Genomic DNA, 24,567 nt, shown 5'->3' with positions numbered 1-24,567 from the left:
ATGTTAGGCAGATTTCAGTTGTATATTGGCATTTATCTTATTCGTATACTTTCAAGTTAAGAACTTGGATTAAATTATTTATACTTAATTGTTTTCATAATTCATGAATATATTTACGTTTTATTTTATGTTATAATATTATTCGCGTATTTTTGCAACATTTATTCAGAATTTATAGGCTAATGATTATCCCAAATAATATATGCAACGTTTTCATTGTTTCTCAAGCACAAGTTAAATACATTTCTTCTTAATATCGATTTTTGTTCAACAATGTACAAGATTGAAGTAATTTGTCTTCGTTATAAACTAAATCTTTATTTAATCATTTTTATGTGCAAGGGCAAATATGATTTATTTGATAAAATCAGTTTAGTTATTTCTATATAGTTTAATATTGTAATATTATAGCAAAGTATTTCTCCCTCGTTTTCAATAAAATATCGTATTCCTATTGGCTGTTTATGTTAGGAGTGGGGGAACCACGCTTCGTGTTCTTGGTGATGTAAAAACTTCCACGTTGGCATTTTTAATTGTTGCCAACCTGAACTTTAGCTTACTATCGCTAATTAACATTGATGTGTTATATAAATTATCAGTTTTTCTTGTGTTATTTTATGTTATCAGTTTGTATTGTAAGTTAGAACAATCTGTTATGCTGCGCCTTGCGCTTGAGGTAGCAGTTGAGGTCTTGCTATTAACTGTGAAGGCGGTGCGCGGACTCTAGTGTTAAATAAATTGCTTATCACTGCCTGCGAGCGTGCATGACCCAACAAATTATAACTTTTAACTTGTGCGAATCAGTATGTACGCGCGCGATTCGTGATTAAAGATTTTGGACATTTTAAATATAAAGTATTTGAATTATTTTATTTACTATCACGTGTAGCAATTTGGTGGTTTCCTTCCTGGACGAAGGGTGGATCGTCTTAATCTCGATCCCTGGATGAGAACTGGTGCTCCCAACTGACCAGCCGGAGCAAGAAGCGGTGTGTTGCCAATTCGGATCTCCATACCCTGGACAACCTGGAGTGGTGGCACGTTGCAAACTGTGAAATATTTTTTTTAAAAAAACATACCCACGAACTTGTACTTTCCCTCACTGCCGCGGGCGACGCCACTGTAGAGAAATGGGGACTCCTCATCACAAAACATTCTGCTTGTCTACCGTTCTCCCAACTGCACCCCATGTGATTTCTTCCTTTTGGAATTAGTGAAAGAGCATGTTTATGTGCCACCACTACCGACCGATCTGCCTGGATTGAGAAACCGGATTGTTTCAGACATTCAGTCAATCAAATCAAACATGCTGATACGAGTGTGGCAGGAAATGGACGTCCGACTGATGTATGCAGTGCCACCAAGGGATCGCACATTGAACAAGCACAAATTTGGACAGTTCTTCTTTCATCCAATGCAACATTTGGTCTCATACGAGAAATTTAAAAAATGTTTAAACTGCTATATTATTTTATGTACACCCTGTATAATACTAAAAGGGCTAGATTTGGAGCCAAATTTACCCTCGTAGAGCTAGAACATACCTTGAAGCATTTCAAAATTTTAGGAGCCAAACGAGTTGTGAGAAAGAGCCAGATCTGGCTCCAAAGGAGCTAAATTGGCAACAGGTGCCATTTGGTTGCCAATGTTGACGTAACTCTTACTCTTGCATAAACTAAATTGTAGGTTTTTCAGCTTCATGTGACGGAAAGAATGATCCATTGTTGTGAGTGGAGACGAGGCGGAAGTACTTTACTTCAGTACATGCAGTAAATTAAGGGTTTATCATCCTTAGATGCAGAGTTTTCTCTTACAATTATTATGATGGTAGTCTAAAATATTTTATCTGTATAGACTAATAGACCTAATAATGAAACAAAATGTAGGTAATAAATACTAATAAGTGGTTATAGATGTGCTTAGAATTACACACTACATACACGAGGGCGTGATTGAGGATTTGAATGCACTACTAATATTTGAAACCAAAGTTAGTATAATGTCTAAGTTATTCTCTCTTCTCGAATGACATTTTCATCTGAATGGTTTTTGTCTTCTCACGTGAAATTCTGAATAAAATACTTCAAAGTTGTTTCAGGTGGTAATAACCAGTGACATTGCAAGATAACTTTCTACGTTCAGGCTCTTGAGTGGACATTTTCAGGCGGCTTCTGCCACTACAGATTCTGCTACGAAAGCTCTCTTTTTTTCTTCTTCCTCTATTGATTCTGTTTTTTCTCTCTCCCCTACTCTCGTTTCCCTTTCTTCTTTCCTCTGTCTCTTTTCTCTCTCACCTTGTTTCTATCTTTCTCTTCCTATTTTGTTTTCTATTTCTTTCTCTCCGTCTCCCTCTCTTACCCTCTGTTTCTATCATTCTCTTTTCTCTCTATTTTATTCTCATCTCTCTCTCTACACACACACATACACAGACAGGCGGATCCAGAATTTTTTTCTGGGAGGGGCACAGCATGTGCTTAAAGCATATATAATTATTAGAGTGTGTGTGTGCATGTATGTATGTATCTATGAATGTATACATGTATAAATAAAGGGGGGGCAAATATCGTCTCCTGGTCATTTTTGTGTACGTACCTAGAACCGCATATCAAATTACTTAAGAGCTCCAAATTGTTATATTACCTTGGTCAACTACTATCTATTTACTGGAAACTAAGACAAAGCGCATGTATAATCAATTGTTATTACCAAAACAATTATTATTGTCAAAAGTACTCACATTCACATATCGCAAAACCAAAATAGCGTGCCTAAATTCGTCTCCCTAATCAAGGTCGAATAAAAAAGAAGATAATAATGATTTGCCAAGGTGTTCCTATTACTTACAAAAGGTCATTGCCAAAGTGAACATAATTATTCGAATGAGGCGAATACAGTAGATAGAATGTAAAACATCTACAATGTTATAATGTCTCTGTACGTCATGGCCGTATTTAGAGGGGGGGGTTTCTAGGGTTCAACCCCCCCCCGAAACTTCCGACATGTTGGATTAATGGAAGTTCAGAAACCAAAATCTGTAACAAATTTTCAATTTTTTTTTCGAAGCATGTTGAAACCATCGAGCTAGAATTGTCATACATTTGGAATTCTGAAAGGAATTTATTCTCAGAATCGTAGCCCACCCGCGACCCCTCCATTTTCACTTCTGCTGTTATCTTTCCAGTGTTGTTCCTGCGTCACAAGGAATATAGACTGAAGATTCCCTTATGATTGTCCCAAAATTCCCTTTCCAGCTTTTAAATTTCCTGTCCGATAAAGTCGAAAATCCCCCTTGATAGGAGTTCAAACCTAGGATCTCCAGTTTCGTAGCGTATTACGTTCGCGATTGAGGTTACAATCCATGCACAAGGCTAAGTTTTTAAAAATAATAACTGCTTCCGCACTTTTCAAAATTCCAAAAATGTAATTTTAAAGTTAAACAACAAAAACTTTATGATTAAAATTTCCATCTAACTTTTAAAGCTTTTTCTTGAAGGCATCTAAAGTTTAATGACGAAGTATTAATATAATAATTGTGCATTTCAGTACACACTGTGTGAAACGTGAAAAAACAAAAAGAAACTTGTGCTGGATATTCACTCATCTGCTGGATTGAGTAAGCCCCCTCAAGGATATAACAATAATATAATAATAATTATTATTAGTATTATTATGGAATAAAATTGTTTTATTATTATGAAATTTTAATTATTATTGTACAATTATTGTTATTATTTTTATGATTCAAATTTCTGGCGACGCCCATGGGAACAATTATGAATGAACCCCCCCCCGAAAATTTTTCCTGCCTACGGCCATGCTGTACGTAGATATTCAATTGTTTGGTTGTCAAGCATGGAGTTAGTAGCTGTGTTAGTAGTGTGTTGTATTTTGAGTTATGGATTAAATTGCTACTTTACATGAAATCGAACCCGCATAAGTTATTATATTACCGTGATTGGTAATATAGCAATTTCGCGACGATGTACGGGATCCAAGGACAGATTCTGGAACCGTTTAATGTGGATAAAGGTCTGTAGGGTAAGTAATAGGCTCTGCGAACCCTGCAACTTTTAGTTGTGCGACCCTACTCATATAAAAAAAAAAATATTTATTTTCTAAAATATTAATTTACGCCTACATTTATTAAGTACATACAAATATGAAAATACATACATGAATACGAATCAACATAAAAACTGGTACGATAGCTTATGACAACAGACAAACTGTAAAAAAATATTTTTTTATAATTATTTATGAAAATACGCTGTTACTACAAAAATTACGATATTGTGATCAAGTACACTGTGTTTTTTGATGGAAGCAAATTCTTTTGCTAGTTTGGTCAAGTCTAGTTTTCGAGCTCGACCGCTTTCGATGTTTAACAGCACCAGTCCACTCTTTCTCACTCTTGTCATTGTGCTTCAAGTAATTTTTGATCAATTTTAGCTTAGAAGACGACCTCTGTTTCGAAGACGTCACAGGTAGGGTCAAATACAGCATAGCCTAACTTTAGTCAGGCTGAAAAAAAGCACAATTAATGAAGCACCAAAAATGTCAAGGCAATGGATTTGTTTGTGGAAATACACATGAAAAACGTAAATGTTGTATAAAGTAAATTAGATGTAATAATTGTGGATTCCTTGGACTATTAACCTCCCCGATGGCGTATTGTAACGTCATCGCCTTGTAATCAAGGGGTCCCGGGTTCGATACTCGATGTCACAGTGGTTTAGATCCAAATTTTAGACTGTAGGTCCAGTCACGATTAGCCTTTCCGTGCATACAATTCAGATTCCCTGGGCTTTAGAAATTTTGTAAGTTTTGAAATAAACCGACAGATAGAAACATCAGATTTCTAATTTAAATCCATAAAATCTAAAGCCAGTCTCACACGGCAGTTAGGTAGGTCCTCACTTTGCCATCGACTTCTAGCTTCGTTACTTAACGATCGTGTGAGAGCTTTCTGTTATTCGGTTCCCGACAAAATTAGAATTTAGAATTTAGAATTAAGAGCCCGTATCAGCGTCGCTCGAAAAAAGCAGCGGCCAGATGTCATTTATTCTTCCTAGTCTTACCAATATTGATTCCATTTCCCCCTTCGAAGGCAAATCCATTGCATTGAGACTTTGCTGGAGGGAGGGGTTGCTCTGTCGAAAGAAGCAGATCACAAGGTTCCCTTTCCGCTAATCTCCCCCCGCTCAAGAGTCTGACCATAACAGGTTTCCTGTTACAAGACAAAACTCTTTCCGAGTGTCTGAAAGAAGAAAAACCATAGACGAGAAAAACACACATTGACGAACATCGCAATACAACTGAGAGCCAAGGACTATTTAGGGAAGGCGGGGTGTCCAGGGAGTCCGAATCTTCTACGAGAGACTTACGAAGTACTAAAATTAAATAATGTAAATATGCTTGTTTTGTTTAGCATCTGTCGTATAATCGAGAGACGTGTATTTCCGTCAAACATATTCTAAGGGAAGGATTACATTGGGGTCAAACAACTTTGGATGACTGTATCAAATAAGATTTATGCACACCACTGCTTAAGTAATATGATTAAATATTAAATTAAGAGCTTTTCATTTCGTCAAATGGATCTAACATCCTTTTTCGTTATTCAAACAATATTCAATTCCTTATCTGTTTCACAATCACCTTGCCAGGGCAGTTGTTTTTATACAAATTGAAGCGATCTGAACTATTCATGAGCTAGATAATGAATATGTGCGGTTATATTACTATTCATATGCCGTCTTTTTCCCATTCATGTAATAACAATATTAATTAATATTTTAATTATTAATTTAATATTACAGTTATTTTAATTTGTTTTTATTATTAGAAGAGGGTACCAACATCATAGGCGTGCGCAGACTCTCTGATAAGGGGGGGGGGCAAAAGCCTTGAAAATTCAGTCAGATCGGGAAAGAAAACCTCATTTTATCTCACTGTTTTAGTTTTTTGCAATGAAGTGATATATATATATATATGTGTGTGTTCGCGCGCGAGCGCGTGTGTATATTATATATATATATATATATATATATATATATATATACCTATATATATATACCTAGGTATTAACATATTATTTAAATACATTACGTAATCTATTCATCCGCCCCTTAACAAACCAACAGCAAAAATTATATAGATTGTCTCTGAAATGTGAGCGCTCGTTTTCCTCCAAACCAAACTGTTATAGCAGCAACTGTCTGAATTACTTATTCGTTCTTACTTTCTTTCTGGTAATTTTTAATGTATTGGAGAAAAGAAACTGCGAGCGAAGCGAGCAAGAAAATTTTTCGATCCAAATTTTTGAAAGTTGAAAACAGTATTGATTTAATAGGGCGCAAAAAATTTCATGTAACGGCATGGCATTCTCTTTTACAATTTTTCTCAATCAGATTGTTCGGCCCACAGGGCCAACTCCCGCTACTTCCTAGCTACGGCTCGGAAGTTGACAAGACTGCAAGAAAAGCAGGTACCCCGAGCGAAGCGAGAAAGAAAATTTTACGAAATGTATTTTTATTTGTATAAAATTTAAAGTCGAGGGGACAATTGTCCCTCTGTAACCCCCTGCAAGTGATCCTGACCGTCTGGAAGAAATAATGCAAGATGGACGTGAAAACTAATTCCGTCTTGAGTATCCTTTTGTCCTGCTACTAGTTGATTCTGCTAGTCTTGCTTTCTTTTACTTCAATGATTTCCGTCCAAGGCTGGAAAAAGGTATAAGGCAATGCCCCCCAGTCCCATTGTGGTTGCGCCATTTCCTTTTAGAGTATAATATTGTTTAATAACAGCGACAATATTGCTCTCCACTAAATTTCTAGGTGAAAGTATAATAATATAGGGGCATGGAACGTCTGGAAGGGGGGGCAAGGATGACCACACCTCGAAAACGAAGGTGAACCTAAAAGTATATATTTCACAAGTATAATTAGATTTCAGTCATAGTAATTTACATTAATTATTATGTAATGGGGACGCAGGAATGCGATAATTTCAAATTCAAGTGGTGTTTTTTGAGGGGACAGCACTAGTATCGGGGTAGTATGCCCCATGAAAAAAATACCTTTCTTTTCCCTTTGTGGAAAAATCTGCGAACGTCCGTGATTAGGGGGCAATCCTCCCCCCTCCCGTGCGCACGCCTCTGACCAACATATATGGAATAGTTTATAACATCGAGTAGCAGGATATCTCTCCTGTATGGTGCTGTAAACTAGGGAAATAATGACGATGTTTTGTAGTAGTGCATAGCTATTCACCCTGTTGCGACACAAGTGCAGAACAGGCGGAAGACATTCTTTTGTATTTTCTGCAGTTGGTGGATTATCCTAGGTGAGATGATTTTGTCATATTATTCCACTAAATAATGTCTTTGGAAAAGAAAAAACAACATATAATTAATGTATTTTATTTTACATAAGACCTACGCCTAAAAGTATTTTTGTATATGATGACACAGAACTATCTTATGTTGTGACTTCTTTGGGTCTGACTGTAAAATATATATATATATATATATATATATATACAGGGTGACTGGTAATTAGATGTATTCCCTGAAAGGGGTTAAAGTAGAGACAATTTGCAATAAATTTGACCATATGATACCCCGTCCGAAAATTAGTAGTTTTCGAGATAATCGAATTTCAATTGTTTTTTTAAAAAATTACAATTTTCCACATAAAAAGATGAATGGAGAAAAAACTTCTCATTGCATGGAACTTATTTCAGCGTTTTCTGATAGCTAACAAATATGTGGTTTGTTGAAAAAAAAAGTTTTTCCCAAATATCAATCACATGTAAGTAACGGCTGGGTCTAAACTTACAAGTGATGATAAAAAATGCACCCTTAGTTTACTTGGCAACGTATTAATAACAAAAATGGTATGACACGAAGCGTACAAATTACTTAAATTACTTCCTTGTGACATCTGCTATCCAACAAGGTACAAATGTTGCTAACATTCACATTTGTGTACAAGAAATAATACTTTGTTCATCTGCATGTGAATGGAATCAATGAACAATACAATTAAAGAACATTACACGTCTTGCTCAAAGTGGGCACGTCCGTTACGAATGCAGGCACGCAGGTTTTTACGGACATTGGTCTCTTAACTCGTGATGTGATGGTGTCCTTGATGTGTTGACCAGCTGTTAAGATCCTCTCCCTGAGCTCTTCTTGCGAGTTTACCTATGTCTTGTCATATGGCTCCAAATGTAAAAGTCGCAAGGCTACAAATCGGGGGATCGAGCTATGGAACCGGGCCGCCTCGGCCAATCCATTTCTTTGGGTAATTTTCATCCAGCCACTGTCGCACGCCTAGGATGGGATATGGATGGGCGTCATCAACAATCATTTAATTGAGCCATTTTTCCTGCCCCAAATCTTAAATGGCATCACTTATGAACATTTTTTGAGGAACGGGATGGCAATGTTGTTGGAGGATGTGCTTCTAGCTACAAGACGTGACATGATTTATCAGCATGATGACTGCCCAGTTCGATCCCCCGATCGATTTGACGACTTGCGACTTTTACATTTGGAGCCATATGACAAGACACAGGTAAACTCGCAAGAAGAGCTCAGGGAGAGGATCTTAACAGCTGGTAAACACATCAAGGACACCATCACATCACGAGTTAAGAGACCAAATGTCCGTAAAAACCTCCGTGCCTGCATTCGTAACGGAGGAGCCCACTTTGAGCAAGACGCTGGTTGGTTGATTTGGTGTTTTAAGTCCACTTTATGCACAGTAAGGCTAATCGGGACTGGACCTACAGTTTAAAGTGGGATCCGAACCACTTGTACCTCCACCGGGTGTCGAACCCGGGACTTGAGCAAGACGTGTAATGTTCTTTAATTGTATTGTTCATTGATTCCATTCACATGCAGATGAACAAAGTATTATTTCTTGTACACAAATGTGAATGTTAGCAACATTTGTACCTTGTTGGATAGCAGATGTCACAAGGAAGTAATTTAAGTAATTTGTACGCTTCGTGTCATACCATTTTTGTTATTAATACGTTGCCAAGTAAACTAAGGGTGCATTTTTTATCATCACTTGTAAGTTTAGACCCAGCCGTTACTTACATGTGATTGATATTTGGGAAAAACTTTTTTTTTCAACAAACCACATATTTGTTAGCTATCAGAAAACGCTGAAATAAGTTCCATGCAATGAGCAGTTTTTTCTCCATTCATCTTTTTATGTGGAAAATTGTAATTTTTTAAAAAAACAATTGAAATTCGATTATCTCGAAAACTACTAATTTTCGGACGGGGTATCATATGGTCAAATTTATTGCAAATTGTCTCTACTTTAACCCCTTTCAGGGAATACATCTAATTACCCTGTATATATATATATATATATATATATATATATATATATATATATATATGTAATTGGTGATAAAATAACGCAGTAAAGTATTAAGTAAATATATTTTATCCCCCCTACTTACAAATCATGAAAGGAGCCAAATTCGAAATTAGTTGAACGGACGTTCAAAATGTTTAGAAATAGCACTATTTCCATAACATATCATCAAGTATTTTTTACCATTGACCGTCAGAAATATCTCAAACTGACAATGAACGTTCATTGAACTTATTTATGATCGACAGCTAAAAAGTCATTCATTTGCGTGGCTGGTTGATAATCCACCACCAGATAGAATTTACACAATATTTACCTAAAAACTTTGAGTAAAGTCACCTTCCCCCTAAAAAATATCCCTTGGTAATGGACTTTCGTGTTCTCACAAAAAAAAGTTATAATTTGGCACAATTTTTCTTTTGCAGGCAAAAACCTCTTGTAAAGGTGTACTTGAGTCTGTGCAACCAGTCCTTCCCATTTGTGAACAATATACTGGAAAAATCCCCCGTCCTTCACTGTTGTCATTGCACTACAACCCCATCGTGATTTAGTATTAGGATATAGCGTAGTGAAGAACTGTTTACAAGCATCGCCCAAACCATTGATTCTCCCCCAAAACCTTTCCCTGCCTTCTTTTTTCTTTTCCTAGCTCTCAGCATGCGGTTTTCTTGGAAGACTGGCCGATTGTGAAAGAAAAAAGGGGCGGCGAAGGAGTGTGGAGGGGGGGGGGGGCGGGGTTGAGCGCGAGCGGTACAGAGGGGGAAAGGGCTAGCGCGACCAAAGAAAAGTCGAAATTAAAATTTACATACATTGCTCTGTACGTCGACAAACTACAGACATTCTAAAGAAAATTATGTAAGATCAGTTTCATTTCTTTGCTGTAGAAGAACAATTGAAGCTTTCTTGCGCTTTAAAATGTTGATTTAAGTTATTTTACGAAATTGCGATCAGGAAAACTACGTAATAAATAATGTATTTAAAAAAAGGCTGCGCGACATAACTAACTTCATATTTGATCTTTAACTCAGTAAAATTTAAATGCCACACACTTGACTGTTCGAGCACAGAACGTCGACGCAAGAACCTATTTTTTAGGTATCGTCACCAGCGTGATACGGGCTCTTAAGTCCACACATTTTTTTTCACTGCAACCACCAACATTGCGAGCCGCCACCGCTACTGGTTTTATGTTAACTAATCTGTGTTCTATGTTGTATCAAAGTGGTATTTCTTTGTGGTATTATTATATCACTGACAATGCAAGGCTGTGTATCGTGTATTATCTATGCCCCAAGCCAAGGTGAAGGCCAATAAAGGACCAGCAAACAAGCTAGACCGATTTACAGGGACTAACCGCGCACCGTCACTGCCTATTTGTTGGGATGCATGCTGGCAACATTGTGTATATTAGTGTGTCATTTGTTTTTCTCCTGAAAAATATTATGAACAAGTTTGCATGGTATAACAACATAAATAGTGACTATTGTAATTGGTAAGTTATTACGTTATTGAGTTTTAAATAAATATGAAAGTATTCCAATTGGTCTCCAATGTCAGCACACAAATTGCTTTCAATTAAATAAATACTAAAACAGAAACATGCACCATTCATCATTAGTATTTTTTCTTACATTTTTTTAAAACAAAATTTCCTAGCAGGAAAACTAATTATCGTAACATTTTGACAATCATTGTCACACGAAATTACAACATTCCTTGAAGTAATGAGCACTGTTTAGATTTGCGAAAAAGTTAATTATGTTGAAAAAAACAACAACTTAAAAACTGTCTTACGCAAGCATGCGCGCTTCCCATGGACATTGTATTTTTCATTGGCAATCGACTGTAAGTATCGTAGACTAGTGGGGATTAATGCACAAGTAAATCGGAACCTTAGAAGAATGCATTCAGAGACTTTATTTTAATGCTAAGAGAACCAAACCGGCCTGCCTAACCTAACTATGCAAGCATATGTTGAACAACATCTTAAGTAATCGCTAAAACTCCGCAGTATGTATTAACATAACAATCGAAATCGAACCATGTTAAAATTGCATTCGTAGCGTGATGAAATTGCAATAAAACAAAAGGAACTTGGGCCCATACTTCAGTCTTAGTGATTACTTACTTTGTGTTTTCTGGAGAAGAAATTTTCCTTTCAACGTACTCCTGCATGTTTACAAGCAGCCATTCGTATACTGTGTTGGATACGGACTGCTGCTTCCATGTACTAAGGGGTATTATTTCAATAAATGTTAGTTAGGGGATAGACATTTATCCACTGTACCCCCTCGAGAATTAAGTCTATTTTTTTTAATATACAGATTTCAATGTTTTACATAATATAAAAGTGGTTCCAGGTTTAGGAAAGCCCAAATGTCGGAGATATTTGATCCCAAAGTATGGCCCACGTAAGTTAAAACCTGCAATCTCGGAGTACTTTCGCAGCTTTTTGTTAGTAACAACTGTTTGTATGTACACTATAATAGTGAAAGGAAAACACGCCGAAAATAACTATCAGTAGGAAACCTAACTACGTAAAATTATAGCTACTGTTGTGGAAAGTCTTTTTGGGTGCTATATTCACTTGCGCGAAGCCTTTGGGCTGTTTTGCTACATGTTAAGGTAACAGACGTATTTTACTTCACAGTAATAAATTTCCGAGAGCTAAAATAAGCTGAAAACGTTCATAAACAACAAAATCTTCGTAAACCATGTAAGGTATTTCACTTTCTCTAGGGGATACAAAGGGTCAAGGGTACCGTTAGTTAGACAGGTCAGGTTTAGAGCTTGAAGCATTAATAAAACACAAACACCTCTAATGCTTTTCTGTTAGGTTAGGTGTGTCAGGCTTAGAGCTCTTAACCTTAAAATGCCCCATAAATGCTTCAACTCCTGGTCTCAAGTGTAAAATCCCCTTCAGGCTGCACATGAGGTGGAACTGCATGTCTGAGACTACCACGTACCAAGAATGGGTGCTCTCGGCAAAGTTTGCAGAAGCTACTTTTGAATTAATGATTTATTTTAACTGTGCTAATTAGTTTCTCGAAGCTTCCACAATCGTTTCCAGTATTCTAAAGCATTTCCTAATACTCCTGTAAAACTTGTAAAATCATTAAACATTTGGAAACATTGCCGACTAGCTTGTAATATGAAATTTATAGTACATACATTCTCTCTATGTTGGCTCTCCAGTGCATGAGGGGAGAAAGTAGAAACAGATGAAGAAAAAAGATGATCAACATAGGAGGAGGGGGGACCTAAAGGAGCAATTGCTGCAAATTTGGTCAAATTTTGTTCATTTTTCCATTGATTTGATATGTACATTAATATTTATTTATTGTTTACGCATCTTAACAGTTTTACTAATATATACTTTTTTTGTTAGTTTTAGTGAAGTTTTTGATGAATAGAAAACTGAAGAAAAAATGAATCAGTGCATTTACAGAACTCCTTTACATTGTGCCCAATGTTTATTCAAGAAAACTTTGATTGTCCCAGGCACTAATCAAAGTAAGTCGTATTTGTGTAGGACTTACGTAAGGCGTGTCCGTTTAGCAAGGACTGATTTTCCCGATGAGGAAGAAAAGCTGAACAGTACACAAAACATCGGCAAGGAAAATGTAAGAGAACTATTAGATAATGCAGCAACGTACGAAGTCATAAAGCCTAAGACTGATGAAGAGCAGTGGGCCACCTTACCTTACCCCCAGGGTGCAGATTGGAAAAGAAACCAATCCAGACACGCCATGAAGCCAAAAGTAGATCCAAGGGACACGTCGATCCTGCTTTTTCCTGGTCAAGGGGCGCAGTTTGTTGGCATGGGGAAGAACCTTCAGAAGTTTCCTATGGCGAGAGAGCTGTACAGGGTGGCGAGGGAGATCTTGGGATACGATCTGCTAGATCTGTGCCTTAAGGGACCTAAAGAGAAACTCGATATGACAGTTTACTGTCAGCCAGCAATTTTTGTGACGTCTCTGGCTGCTGTTGAGAAATTGAAGGAAGAGAGACCTAATGCTGTAATGGACTGTTTTGCGACTGCTGGGTTTAGCGTAGGGGAGATAGCAGCGTTAGTGTTTGCTGGCGCATTAAAGTTTGAAAATGGTGAGTTCATAACTTTTTTTTATTAATTCTTTTTTTTTAATTTGCAAGGGTTGGATAAAAATTAATGGCAGCACTTGTATAATTGTGAAATGACAATTACCAGAGTCAAAACATGCACATTTGTTGAAGGTAACCTTTCCCTATGCTTGATTATGTTTTAAAGTCCACTTTATATACCAAAAGGGCAATCAGAACTGGATCTACAGTTTAAAGCGGGATCTGAACCACTGTATGCCTCCACCAGGTATCGAACCCAGGAGTCAAACCGCTACATCATCCTGGAGGCCTCTGTACATTTTTCCACACTTGTGGAAGATGAGGTTCACCATCAGCACGAGCACTTCCATCTCTGATGATGTTCCAAAGTAACCGCCCTGTGACATGGATAATCACATTTCTTTGTGTTGTAATGCTACCCTTGAAGTGGTTTTTCAGTTTTGGCGAAGAGATTCTAATTGCACTGATTCACATCAGTTGAGTATAGAAAATGTTCCAGTACCTCCCATCGCCAGTCGTGATGGAGATCCGTCACAGTGTTAGCAGTGTGACTCCTCGGAATGTCATGAAGCATGATGGGATTAATTTCCAACAAGTGTCGTCGCTTTCTCTTGAATGCTGGGTAAAGGTGGTGTTCCAGGAAATTGCAGTATCTACTGCCTGCTGTTTAGGTACAGCGTGACACCATTTGCTACAATGAACATTGCCATCACATCACCTGGTGTAGGATGCACTTTCGTCTTACGAGGAGAACCAGGATGCTTTTATTAATTTGATTCCCGCTTCAAGTGTGGTTCATATGAGGGAGCCCAGGTTTCATTCACAGGGATCATCCTTCCAAGGAAGTCCTGTGCAATTGCATAAAGTACCAATGTTGCACCTCAGTGAGTTCATCATCCTGCAATTTTGCAGTATCAAAGAATGCCATGCAGAATGTGGAGCATGGTTTTGTGGCATACCCACTACCGTCACGGCTAAGTTATGTGCAGTCCATCGGTGATCAACATCCAGCAGGGAAGCAAAATGTTTCAAGCAAGTTTGCCACTGTATGATATGACAATGTTGCATTGTCACATGCTTCACGCAGTCCTTGACAAAATGGGCTAGTACAACTTTTAATTTTTATCCAGAGGCATTGTTCCAGTTTTGTAAACATGCCATTGTACACTTGCTGGTACTGTCTAGTCTTATTCTGTTATCAGTTCCACAAACCTTATGACAATATGACTCATGACCATCAGGTGACAACAGTGTTGCCACGACTTTTTATCCAATCCTTTTGTGCCATGAGAGTGTGATTGCTGTGTCAAGTTCAACTATTGCATTTGTGGTGTTTGTAAGGATGTTCTCAAGGTACATACATTGACAGGCATTAGTTTATATTAGGAAAAGGATGTTAAGGTGAAAAATTATGGTCAGGAAAGGGTAAAAAAGGTTCTGAAAATATTTTAAAAAGGTGCTGATAAAATACCTTTATTCAATGCTATCTTTTTCTGTGCCTTCTGTATATTATGCATGCAGACTGCATAGAGAACTGAGGTTCTGCCCAATAGGTTTTGTTGAAGTTTGTGTTTTCTCTCACGGGTTTTGCTACATTATCTTGGGAACTATTGGGGCTGCAACAATTATATTATATCATTTTATAGCTCTCGTTCTGCTCTACAAAATGAGACTATAGGATTTTATGTAGATGCTCAAGAAGAGTGAAAATATTTATTTTTCTGTCCAATTTTTTAACAAAACATGATAAAAAAGGAAGGGAAAGATGCTGAAGCATTGAAGAGGAGTAAAAAGGGGATAAACGTGCTAATCTGACGAAAAGGTGCAACAAAGTGTGTTCATTTTACTTGACTTCATGTCCTAAAATACATATCTAAAACTATTGGTATGAAAATAGCTACATTTTTGGAAACATGCTGCACCTTAAAAACAGTTCCCTATTTATTATATTAGCAACAAAACTGAAAGTTAACTGCTTCTAGTCATTTGGAATTTTCTCAGTATTTGACGCAAATACAGCTTTTTTTTAAACAGAGAAAGAAAGAATGAAATCACAATAGGCAAGGCAAATTTGAAATGCAGTATTAAAAAAAATGTGCTGTACAAGCCTAAGCTTATACAGGTAATGGACAAAATAATATGAACACCTTGGTTTGCAAAGGCCTATATACGCCGTCGTGGAAAAGGAACAACATTCAGCAGAGATTTCAACCATCTAGTGGCGATGAAAGCAAACATATCAGTCTATCAGAAGCTGGTGTGAGAGTTGAATGCGAGCAGTCAGCTATCCGTCAAATGCAGGTATGTCCGACCTTTCAGACTTCAAAAGAGGCATGATCATAGGAGTCCGCCTGGCTGGAGCATCTGCGACAAAAACAGCTACACTTGTTGGTGTAGCATGGAGCACAGTGTCAACTGTTCTGACAGCCTACAGACAACATGGAAAGACAACGTCTGCAAAGGAGAATAGTGGGCGAAAAACAAAGTTATCCAACAGGGATCGAAGTGTGTTGAAGCTAATAGTTACTCGAAAGCACAAGGCAACACTGTCCCAGATAACCGCAGAGATGAACAATCACCTCCAGGACCCTGTATCAACGAAAACCATTCAAAGGGAGCTGCATTCTGTGAACATTCATGGCAGAGTTGCCATCCCCAAACCGTTGGTGACTCCACTTAATGCAGTGACACGAAGAAGGTGGTGCCAAGAGCACAAGAATTAGACACAGCAGCAATGGGAACATGTGATATGGTCAGACGAATCGTCTTTCACATTATTTCAGACCATAGGAGGTGTTTATGTGTGGAGAACTTCTGCTGAAGCATTTGATATTGACTGCTTAGTGCCTACCGTGAAACATGGTGGGGGGTCTGTGATGGTTTGGGGGGCTATATCTTGGAATGGTGTTGGCCCACTTGTTGTCCTGCATGGGAGAATCAACGCAGAGAAGTACTGCACCATCCTGGGTGACCACCTCCATCCCATGGTTCAGACTTTGTTTCCCGATGCATGCCCCATCTTCCAAGATGATAACGCCCCTATTCACACTGCTAGGTGTGTTGATGCATGGTTTGACGAGCACAGTGATGAGGTAGAACATCTCATCTGGTGTCCACAGTCCCCCGATCTTAACATCATTGAGCCTTTGTGGGGTATTTTGGAGGCCAAAGTGCGTAATCGGTTTCCACCTCCAATGACACTTTCGGAACTTGAGACTGTTTTGTGCAAGGAGTGGCTACGTATTCCAGTTCACACTGTACAGGACCTTTATTTGTCTATCCCACGTAGGATACAAGCTGTCATTCAGGCAAGGGGGGCCCAACCCTCTACTAATACAAGTTTTCTGCAATTGCATTGGTGTTCATATTATTTTGTCCATTACCTGTAAGCAAAGCATGTTACAAAACCAAGAGTCAAGTTTTAATCCTGTGTGTATATTTGTTTCTCCCATCATTCATTTTTCATCATAAGTATTGTGTGTGTGTTTGAGCGATTTGGAAATATTTTTATTATTTATTTTCATGTTGCTTTTTCCTGTGAATATTTATGCATTGATAGAAATTTTCATTTGACCTTGTCAACTATACTTAAAAAGATAAAATAATGTATCATAACACTGTTGTGGCACTTGTTTTACATAGTATATTGACTGTTCCAGTCTTCTTGATGTGATTAACTAGGACTTATTTTTTTTTTTATGCAGCAAAGTATAATCTTCTAAATTCTAATGTATCTGCACCTCCTAAGGAAGTCCAAGGATAACTATCTTGTTGGCATAAAAATATTAGTGTGTGTGTTGCTACTTTTATCCTTACTAAATCATATTATTAAATGTGTTTAGAATGAATGGATGTTACGTTCTTGCTACATTATTTTCAGCATTACAGATTGTACAAGTTCGAGCAGAGGCCATGCAGCTGGCCTCAGAAATTATCCCTAGTGGTATGGCAACGGTTCTAGGTGCTCCAGATGGTAAGTTAGGTTATGCGTGCCTACGTGCGAAGGACTGGTGCAGGGAGAGGGGGATCGAGAATCCAGTGTGTGCTGTAGCAAACTACCTGTATCCCCAGTGCAAGGTTCTTGCTGGTCATCTTGAGGTATGATTCGTTTCATATACTTTAATTTATTTTAGGATTGGGGGTGAGGGTGGAGATGACTTTGTGGCCAGAGGTTGTGGTTGATATGTAGGCTCTTTCCCATCTTTTGTGCACTGAGGTGTTGGCAGATTGGGGTAAAGGGGGTGGATGATCACCACCTGGAAGTAGTCATTGAAAGATGTGTTGTGATGGTTGGTATGGACGGTGAAGTCCAGGTTCTGGGTGGAGGAGCGGTGGTTGTTCATACATATGCTTGTTTTGTATATGTGCATATTGTCCCTTTCTTGTGTGTGTGTGTGTGGATTTTCATGCCACGCACATTTAAGTTTATTGATTGATTTCTTTATTTTACTTCACTTTTTGTTCCACTGTTGGCTAATTTGCAAAGATGGGGATGAGTGATGATATTGATGAATGGACACTCACAAACATCCATGCCCAGGATTCGAACCTGGGACCCCTGGCTTCTTAGTGCAATGTGTTAACCCCTCTGCCACGGGGGGCAGCCTATGGAAGTTCATGACACACCCTTTGAGAACTACTGTTCTAGAGTGAAGGATACTACATTTAAGTGAGATTGAATTAGCATTCAATTCTTTAACAGTGGTTGCGTCATCACCTTGTAATCAAGGGGTCCTGGGTTCGATACCCGGTGGAGGCACATAGTGGTTCGGATCCCACTTTAAACTGTAGGTCCAGTCCCGATTAGCCTTACTGTGCATAAAGTGGACTTAAAACACCAAATCAAAACAAACCAATCAACTCTTTAAGTGTAACATAGTCTACTTAATACATTTATTTTAATATTTATGTACAAATAAATGTGTTGTAACTTATCTAAATATTACGCGAGAGGGTATCCATTCATTCATTTTTGTTAGAACCAGGTAACCAAGAAAGTTCATGCGGTTTTAGTACAAAGAAGAAAAAGTCCAAAACAAATGTGTTTACCTTATATTTATTCTGCAAAATATCCGCCATCCGCTTCTAGAACCTTCTCCCATCTTTGTACAAGCCTGTAGATGCCATGTTTGAAAAAGTCTTTGTTTAGGGCCGCAAAAAACTGCACCACCGCGTTTTCAACCTCCTCGTGAGTTTGGAAATGTCGATTGAGCATATGGTTGTCCATACACAAAAAAAGATGGTAGTCTGATGGAGCGATGTCGGGTGAATACGCTGGATGTGGCAGAAGTTCCCAGCCGAGAGAAGAAATCACGTTCAGGGTCATCTTTGCTGTATGCGGTTTAGCGTTGTCTTGGTGGAAAAAAACACGCTTCCTATTCACTAATGCAGGTTGTTTTTTTGCAAGCTGTTCGGCCACTCTTTGCAATTGCGCGGAGTACACCTCTTTGTTGATGGTTTTACCACTTTCCAAGAACTCATAATGCACAATCCCAGCCGTAGTCCACCAGAAACACAGCAGCACCTTCCGCTGATGAAGAGCAGGTTTTGCAGTTAAAGGTATGGTGTCATTTGACGATAGCCAATGGTATGAGCGTTTCTTGTTATCGTACATTACCCACTTTTCATCACACGTCAAAATGCGGTCCAAAATTGGACAGTTGTTGTTCCTAGTGAGCAAGGAAGCGCAAATGTTCAGTTGTTGGAGACGGTTCGCAGCAGTCAGCTCGTGTGGGACCCACTTACTCAGTTTCCATGATTTGCCAAGCTCATGCAAGTGCACACGAATTGTTTCAGCACTTACTGCAAATCGATGAGCGAGTTCTTGACACGTTTGACTTGAATCCTCTTCAATTGCTGCCTTCAGTTGGTCCACATCGAGAGATTTCGGTCTGCCCGATCGAGGTTTGTCTGCCAGTGTCTCATCGCCACTCGAGAAGGTCTGAAACCACTTTTGCACTGTCCGTTCACTAATTGTACCTTCTCCAAACGCTGCACATATTTTTCTTGCTGCTTCCGCTCCTTTTGTGCCCAACTTGTACTCATACAGTAAACACGCCCTGATTACTGCATTCGACACAGCCATGGTTCACTGCGAATACTTGCTCCCGAACTATCGACTGCGACCTGTTATCTACGTTAGCCGACGTGCCAAGGAATGAGCTTTCCGCCAATCACACATACATGTACCCCTGGCGGCTGAACTGCGTACTACCCCACGAAAACTACGGGCAGTTGTAAAAACCGCATGAACTTTCTTGGTTACCTGGTATTAATGGTATGATTTCTAGGTTGTGCAATGTCCCGAGATAATATACATAGAGTGCTAGTGATCGTTTGTGCACCATCCATGGTCTGGAATGATGTGGAAATTGTGTTTCAGTTTCAAGCATGGTCAGGAAATTAAACGATGTTGAACCAGCACCGAAAATGTGTGGTGAAACCTTTATTCTTACAAGTTCCTACTAACGTCAGCGCTGTTGTGTATCAGCAGCATATATATTTACTGTGGATGCAGTAGAGAACTAGTGCAAAATATTTTTAGATTAACATGTACAATTATCACTAAACTCCTGGCTGCAACATTATTGAGCCTCGAAATGTGTCTTTTCATTAGGGGATGTACAAGACTCCCATTGCCATTATCTAGCCTTCAAGACACAAACCCTCTTCATTTCAATTGTCATTCTGACACTGTGGTGAACCTTCATTTTAGTGAACAAAACCAAGACTAGTTGCATGAAAGGTGAAAGCAGAAACCATTATCTGAGAATTTCTATTACTATTATTATTATTATTATTATTATAGAAAAACAACACCTTTCAATAATTTTATTTTTATTTATTGTCACCTTTCTGCCACTTTTGACTAATTATGGTGATGGGGAAGAGTTGATGAAATTCATGATGGGACACTCGCAGAGAACATCCATCCCGAGGCTGGAATTCAAACCCTTGACCTCTGCTGTCGTAGTTATCTGTGCTAACAGAGGTCAGCTTAGATGATTTACGTTGCAAATACAATTTGCTAATACTGATTTCAGCTTGTACTGATATTTCCTTGTACTCAACAATAATTATATTATTTTGTAGGCGTTAAAGTTTCTGGAAGAAAACTACAAGCATTTCAACTTGCGGCGCATGAAGAGGCTACCAGTTTCTGGAGCCTTCCACACAGATTTAATGCAGCCTGCCGTGGAGCCATTCCGCGAAGCCTTGAGGAGAGTGAATATCACCGAGCCGCTGATATCTGTGCACTCCAACATAGACGGAAAGAGATACAAGAATGTTGATCAAATCAGGCGGCAGCTGCCGAAGCAGATTTACAAGCCTGTGAAGTGGGAGCAGACTCTTCATGTTTTGTATGAAAGATCTGCTGGGGAAAACTTTCCAAGGACTTTTGAATGTGGCCCGGGACAGTCTTTGAAGGCAGTTATGAAACTTGTAAATGCAAAGGCATGGAGTAATACAATTTGTCTTGATGTGTAGAAAAGTGAAATTATTGTCAAATAAAATGTGTAGTACTACATAGAGATTTTATTCATTCTAGCGTAACACCATTAAGCCTTGTTTCCATGATATGAAAAACTCAATATGCTGACCAAGGCAGAAATTTATTTTGTTATAAAACATAAACAAATGTAACGTTCCAACCTTCTAGCAAGGTCTTCTTCAGACTCTGCACCAAGTACAAATGTAACAAGGTACAAAACAGGACGATATATATACACAAACATTACTCCCCTCCAGTCTATTAGAAAGTTGTTATGGAACATTCTAGCAGGTGGCTTTCCCTTGTCAACTGTACTTTTACTTAAAAGGCTAAACATATTTACTTCCATCTAGAATGTGGTTGGACTCTTTATCTCACGCTCTTTTTCCTTCATTCTTCTTCCTTCTTCTCTCCTCTCTCTCTCTTATCCTTTCCACTCTTTCTAACACCTTCTTCCATTCTTTACCTTCAGTCCCCCATTCCAGTTCATTGTGTTTTCTTCACCTTTCTTTTCTATTTCCTTGGCCTCCTTCCATTTTCTCACTAGTATTCTCTTTCCCCTTCCTATCTGCTTAGCCTCATCCCACTCTATGTCATGTCCTGTTTCTCTCGTGTGTTTAAATATCTCATTTCTCTCTCTCTCTTAAGTCATACATCATCCCTATGTTGTTTCAACCTGTCTTTCAGCCTCTTTTTCGTTTCTCCTATGTACACACACTGGCATTCTTTACATTTCACTTCGTAGATAATCCCTTCCTCTTTCCTGTTTTCCTTTTTCTTGTTTGCATTCTTCGCTATTCTTAAGATGCTTCTCCCTCCCTTCCTGTAAGTTTTAATGCCCGCTTTCCTAAGCACTTTGCATATCTTTTCTGTGGTCTTACCCATACTCCTTATTCCAAACCTCCTCTTTCTTTCTCTTCCTCTTTTTCTTCCAATTCTCCCCTACCACTTTTCTTCCTTCTTCTGTTTATGTCCAGTCTATCCTCCTTCTCATAGCCAGGTTGAGAAAACTTGTAAAATAAAGGCTTAGCCAAGCTTATAGTACTCAAAATAATTAATGTGGTACAAGTCACAGTGGGTTTTTTCAGGATATTTTTCTCAAATCATGCTAGAAATAGACTTAGCAGAAATAATATGAACATATATCCAAGAAACAAAAATCAAGAGGGTCTGAAATGTTTAGATAAAACATTGAACAAACAAAGCTTATAATTTTGAAATATATTAGCATTTTAGACATGTCACTTCCGTACATGGGCAAGCCACATACTTTCACCTGTGACGATCAACGTTCACACCAACTTTTTCCATGTATGAAACATTACAAAGGAGAATTGAGTACATTTTATTGAAATGTTGTGAAAGTAGAATAAAGTTAACTATGGAATAATTAAATCAAACCCTTTTCAAATGATTCATTTGATTTCTCAAAATTTAGTATTTGTGCAAATGTTTGGTTTTCTTTCCGATGCTTTGCACTGAGACAATGATCCCTCTCTCCCTCCAGTTCAGTGCATCGATTGAAGATAATGGGTTGCTTGCCAAGAAGCATGGTCCACTCTCCCCTCCTTGCGGGATATGGTGGACAGGAGTCGCGGGTCTGCGCAGGTTGTTTTGCTTCTGCTTCCACTATAGGATAAATGTTATTTGTGGTTAGGAGCTCTATAACCAAGAAGTCGAGCACTCGCATAATTTACCACAATTTAATTTTTTTCTTAAAAATAGGGTGTGTGGGGTACCCAAGTAAATACAATGCATACGTATACTTTCATATTCTGACCATTTTTGACATTTTCAAGCCTACAATTTTGAGTGTTGTGCATGCAACTTTCAGGAGCTTTGTGACTTATTTGCACTGTAAATTCACAATAAACTTATCAAAACATAATGCACGATTTAGGAGGAGCATGGGTGGGGTGGATGAGCATAGAAAGACAAGTCATCTATTTAGTGACCATGATAATATGTTTCTGCAGCTAGAAAACTTGACAGACTGCAATGGTATTACATGTGAGTGAAATTGAACAATGTTTTTCAAGATGGTGAATGAAAACCTGATTTTCCTCATGTTGGACATACGCTCTATACCATGCTCTCTTTTTCTCCAAAACTGTTTACAATGAATATTCGGAGTATAAGGAACTAAACTCAGTCATTGTTGATAATTCGTCGGTCCGTAATTTTGCAGTAAAAATTTTAGAATTAAATTTCATGGTTTAGGAGAGGAGTGGTGGTAAAATCGCAAACATACATTTTGCTATAAATGTAAAGCTTTTGAGTTGCAATTTTTAGAGTTACAAGAAAACTTAAAGGATTGTTGTCATATTGTTTTTGAGAAAAAATTGTCAGCATGTTTAAAGATGATGAACGATTTAACATGCCTGGCGAGACCTTTAAGTTATGCGAATATATGAGATTAGATTTTCGTAGATTAAGAAAATCAAGTCTCAGCTACATTAGGACATTACTTGAGGTTGAAGTTTTTAATAAAAACTCTGCAATATAGTGTGTGGTTTAGGAAGGGTGGGGGAAAGTCACCAATTTTGAGACCATGATATCTGTAGTAGTGATGGGAAAAGTCGTTCCTTTTGCGGATTCGATTCCTTTCGTTCCGCTCACCTAAAGGAATCGATTCCTCCAACTCGTTCCTTCGTTCCTTTCGTTCCACTGCAAGTCGGTCCGACTCCGGCCGTCTCGTTCCAGTTCCACCATGATTTCGTTCACTCGTTCCTTTTCGGAATCATGATTCCTGAAATCATTTCCTCTCGTTCCGAGGAACGAGGCTCATGTTTCGTTCCTCCTTGCCAGGAGAGGAGGTGGGGGAAATTGAAAATAATTTAGGATGGAGTTTTGTGGACCTGGTAATATGTGTGTGTGTTAATTACACGCGGCTAAAGGGTGGGCCCATTCAATGTTATTTTGCACCGTTTTACACTTCGCGGGTGCACTGCTAAACAATGTGAAATTACAAGTAATTACTTTACTTTGAAAGGAGAAAATTATCATCATGCATTTTTTCCCATTTATTACTGATATTAGCTATAACAAATAGTAATCACACTAAAAGCGATGGAAATAAAGCTAAGAAAAATATGCCATGTGGTAAAACAAAATCTCTCAAAAAGGCTGATTGCGTGTAATTGATTCGACGTAAATATATCAATACCGGGTTTTTAGAAATATACATTTCTTTTATGTCGACAACAGGAATGGTTCATAACTGATATTTTCTTTTTACCTTGTATATATTCTTAATAAAGGTTGTGTAATGGGAGGGAAAGGGGGAGAAAAATGAACCGTCGAATGTAATTAATAAATTAAATTGTCATGGATGCCAAACGATTACTGCGCTCTTCTCTCAATGTAAATGTATTTTTATTAACTTCAAATATATAGTTACGTCCCTTTCTTTTTAGAATTCGATGTTCTTATGATTCAGATTTCAGCGAACATTTGATTTTACGAAGTGCAGGTGTATCTCAAACACACCCGCACCCTTGCCTCTCTCCAGGCTGTTTGGTCGGAACGAATCATTCCGACTCCAAATTCTCGTTCCGATTCCAAAAACTCGTACCA

General features: G+C 38.2%; 1 protein-coding gene across 1 annotated transcript; it reads left to right on the top strand.

Annotated features, from left to right (window-relative positions):
• Positions 1 to 10,777: 10,777 nt before the first annotated feature.
• Positions 10,778 to 21,011, top strand: beg (malonyl-CoA-acyl carrier protein transacylase beg). The gene is made up of 4 exons (XM_083135717.1): positions 10,778 to 10,890; positions 12,787 to 13,502; positions 17,380 to 17,597; positions 20,592 to 21,011. The coding sequence occupies exons 2-4, from the start codon at positions 12,827 to 12,829 to the stop codon at positions 20,985 to 20,987; spliced, it is 1,290 nt and encodes a 429-aa protein (XP_082991843.1). The 5' UTR covers positions 10,778 to 10,890; positions 12,787 to 12,826; the 3' UTR covers positions 20,988 to 21,011.
• The last annotated feature ends 3,556 nt before the right edge of the window (positions 21,012 to 24,567 follow it).

The sequence above is a fragment of the Lepisma saccharinum genome, chromosome 14 (assembly GCF_977018435.1).
Source record: "Lepisma saccharinum chromosome 14, izLepSacc3.1, whole genome shotgun sequence".
Classification (NCBI taxonomy): domain Eukaryota; kingdom Metazoa; phylum Arthropoda; class Insecta; order Zygentoma; family Lepismatidae; genus Lepisma; species Lepisma saccharinum.
Note: the sequence above shows the minus strand (reverse complement) of the source record. Positions and strands in the feature narration are given on the sequence as shown.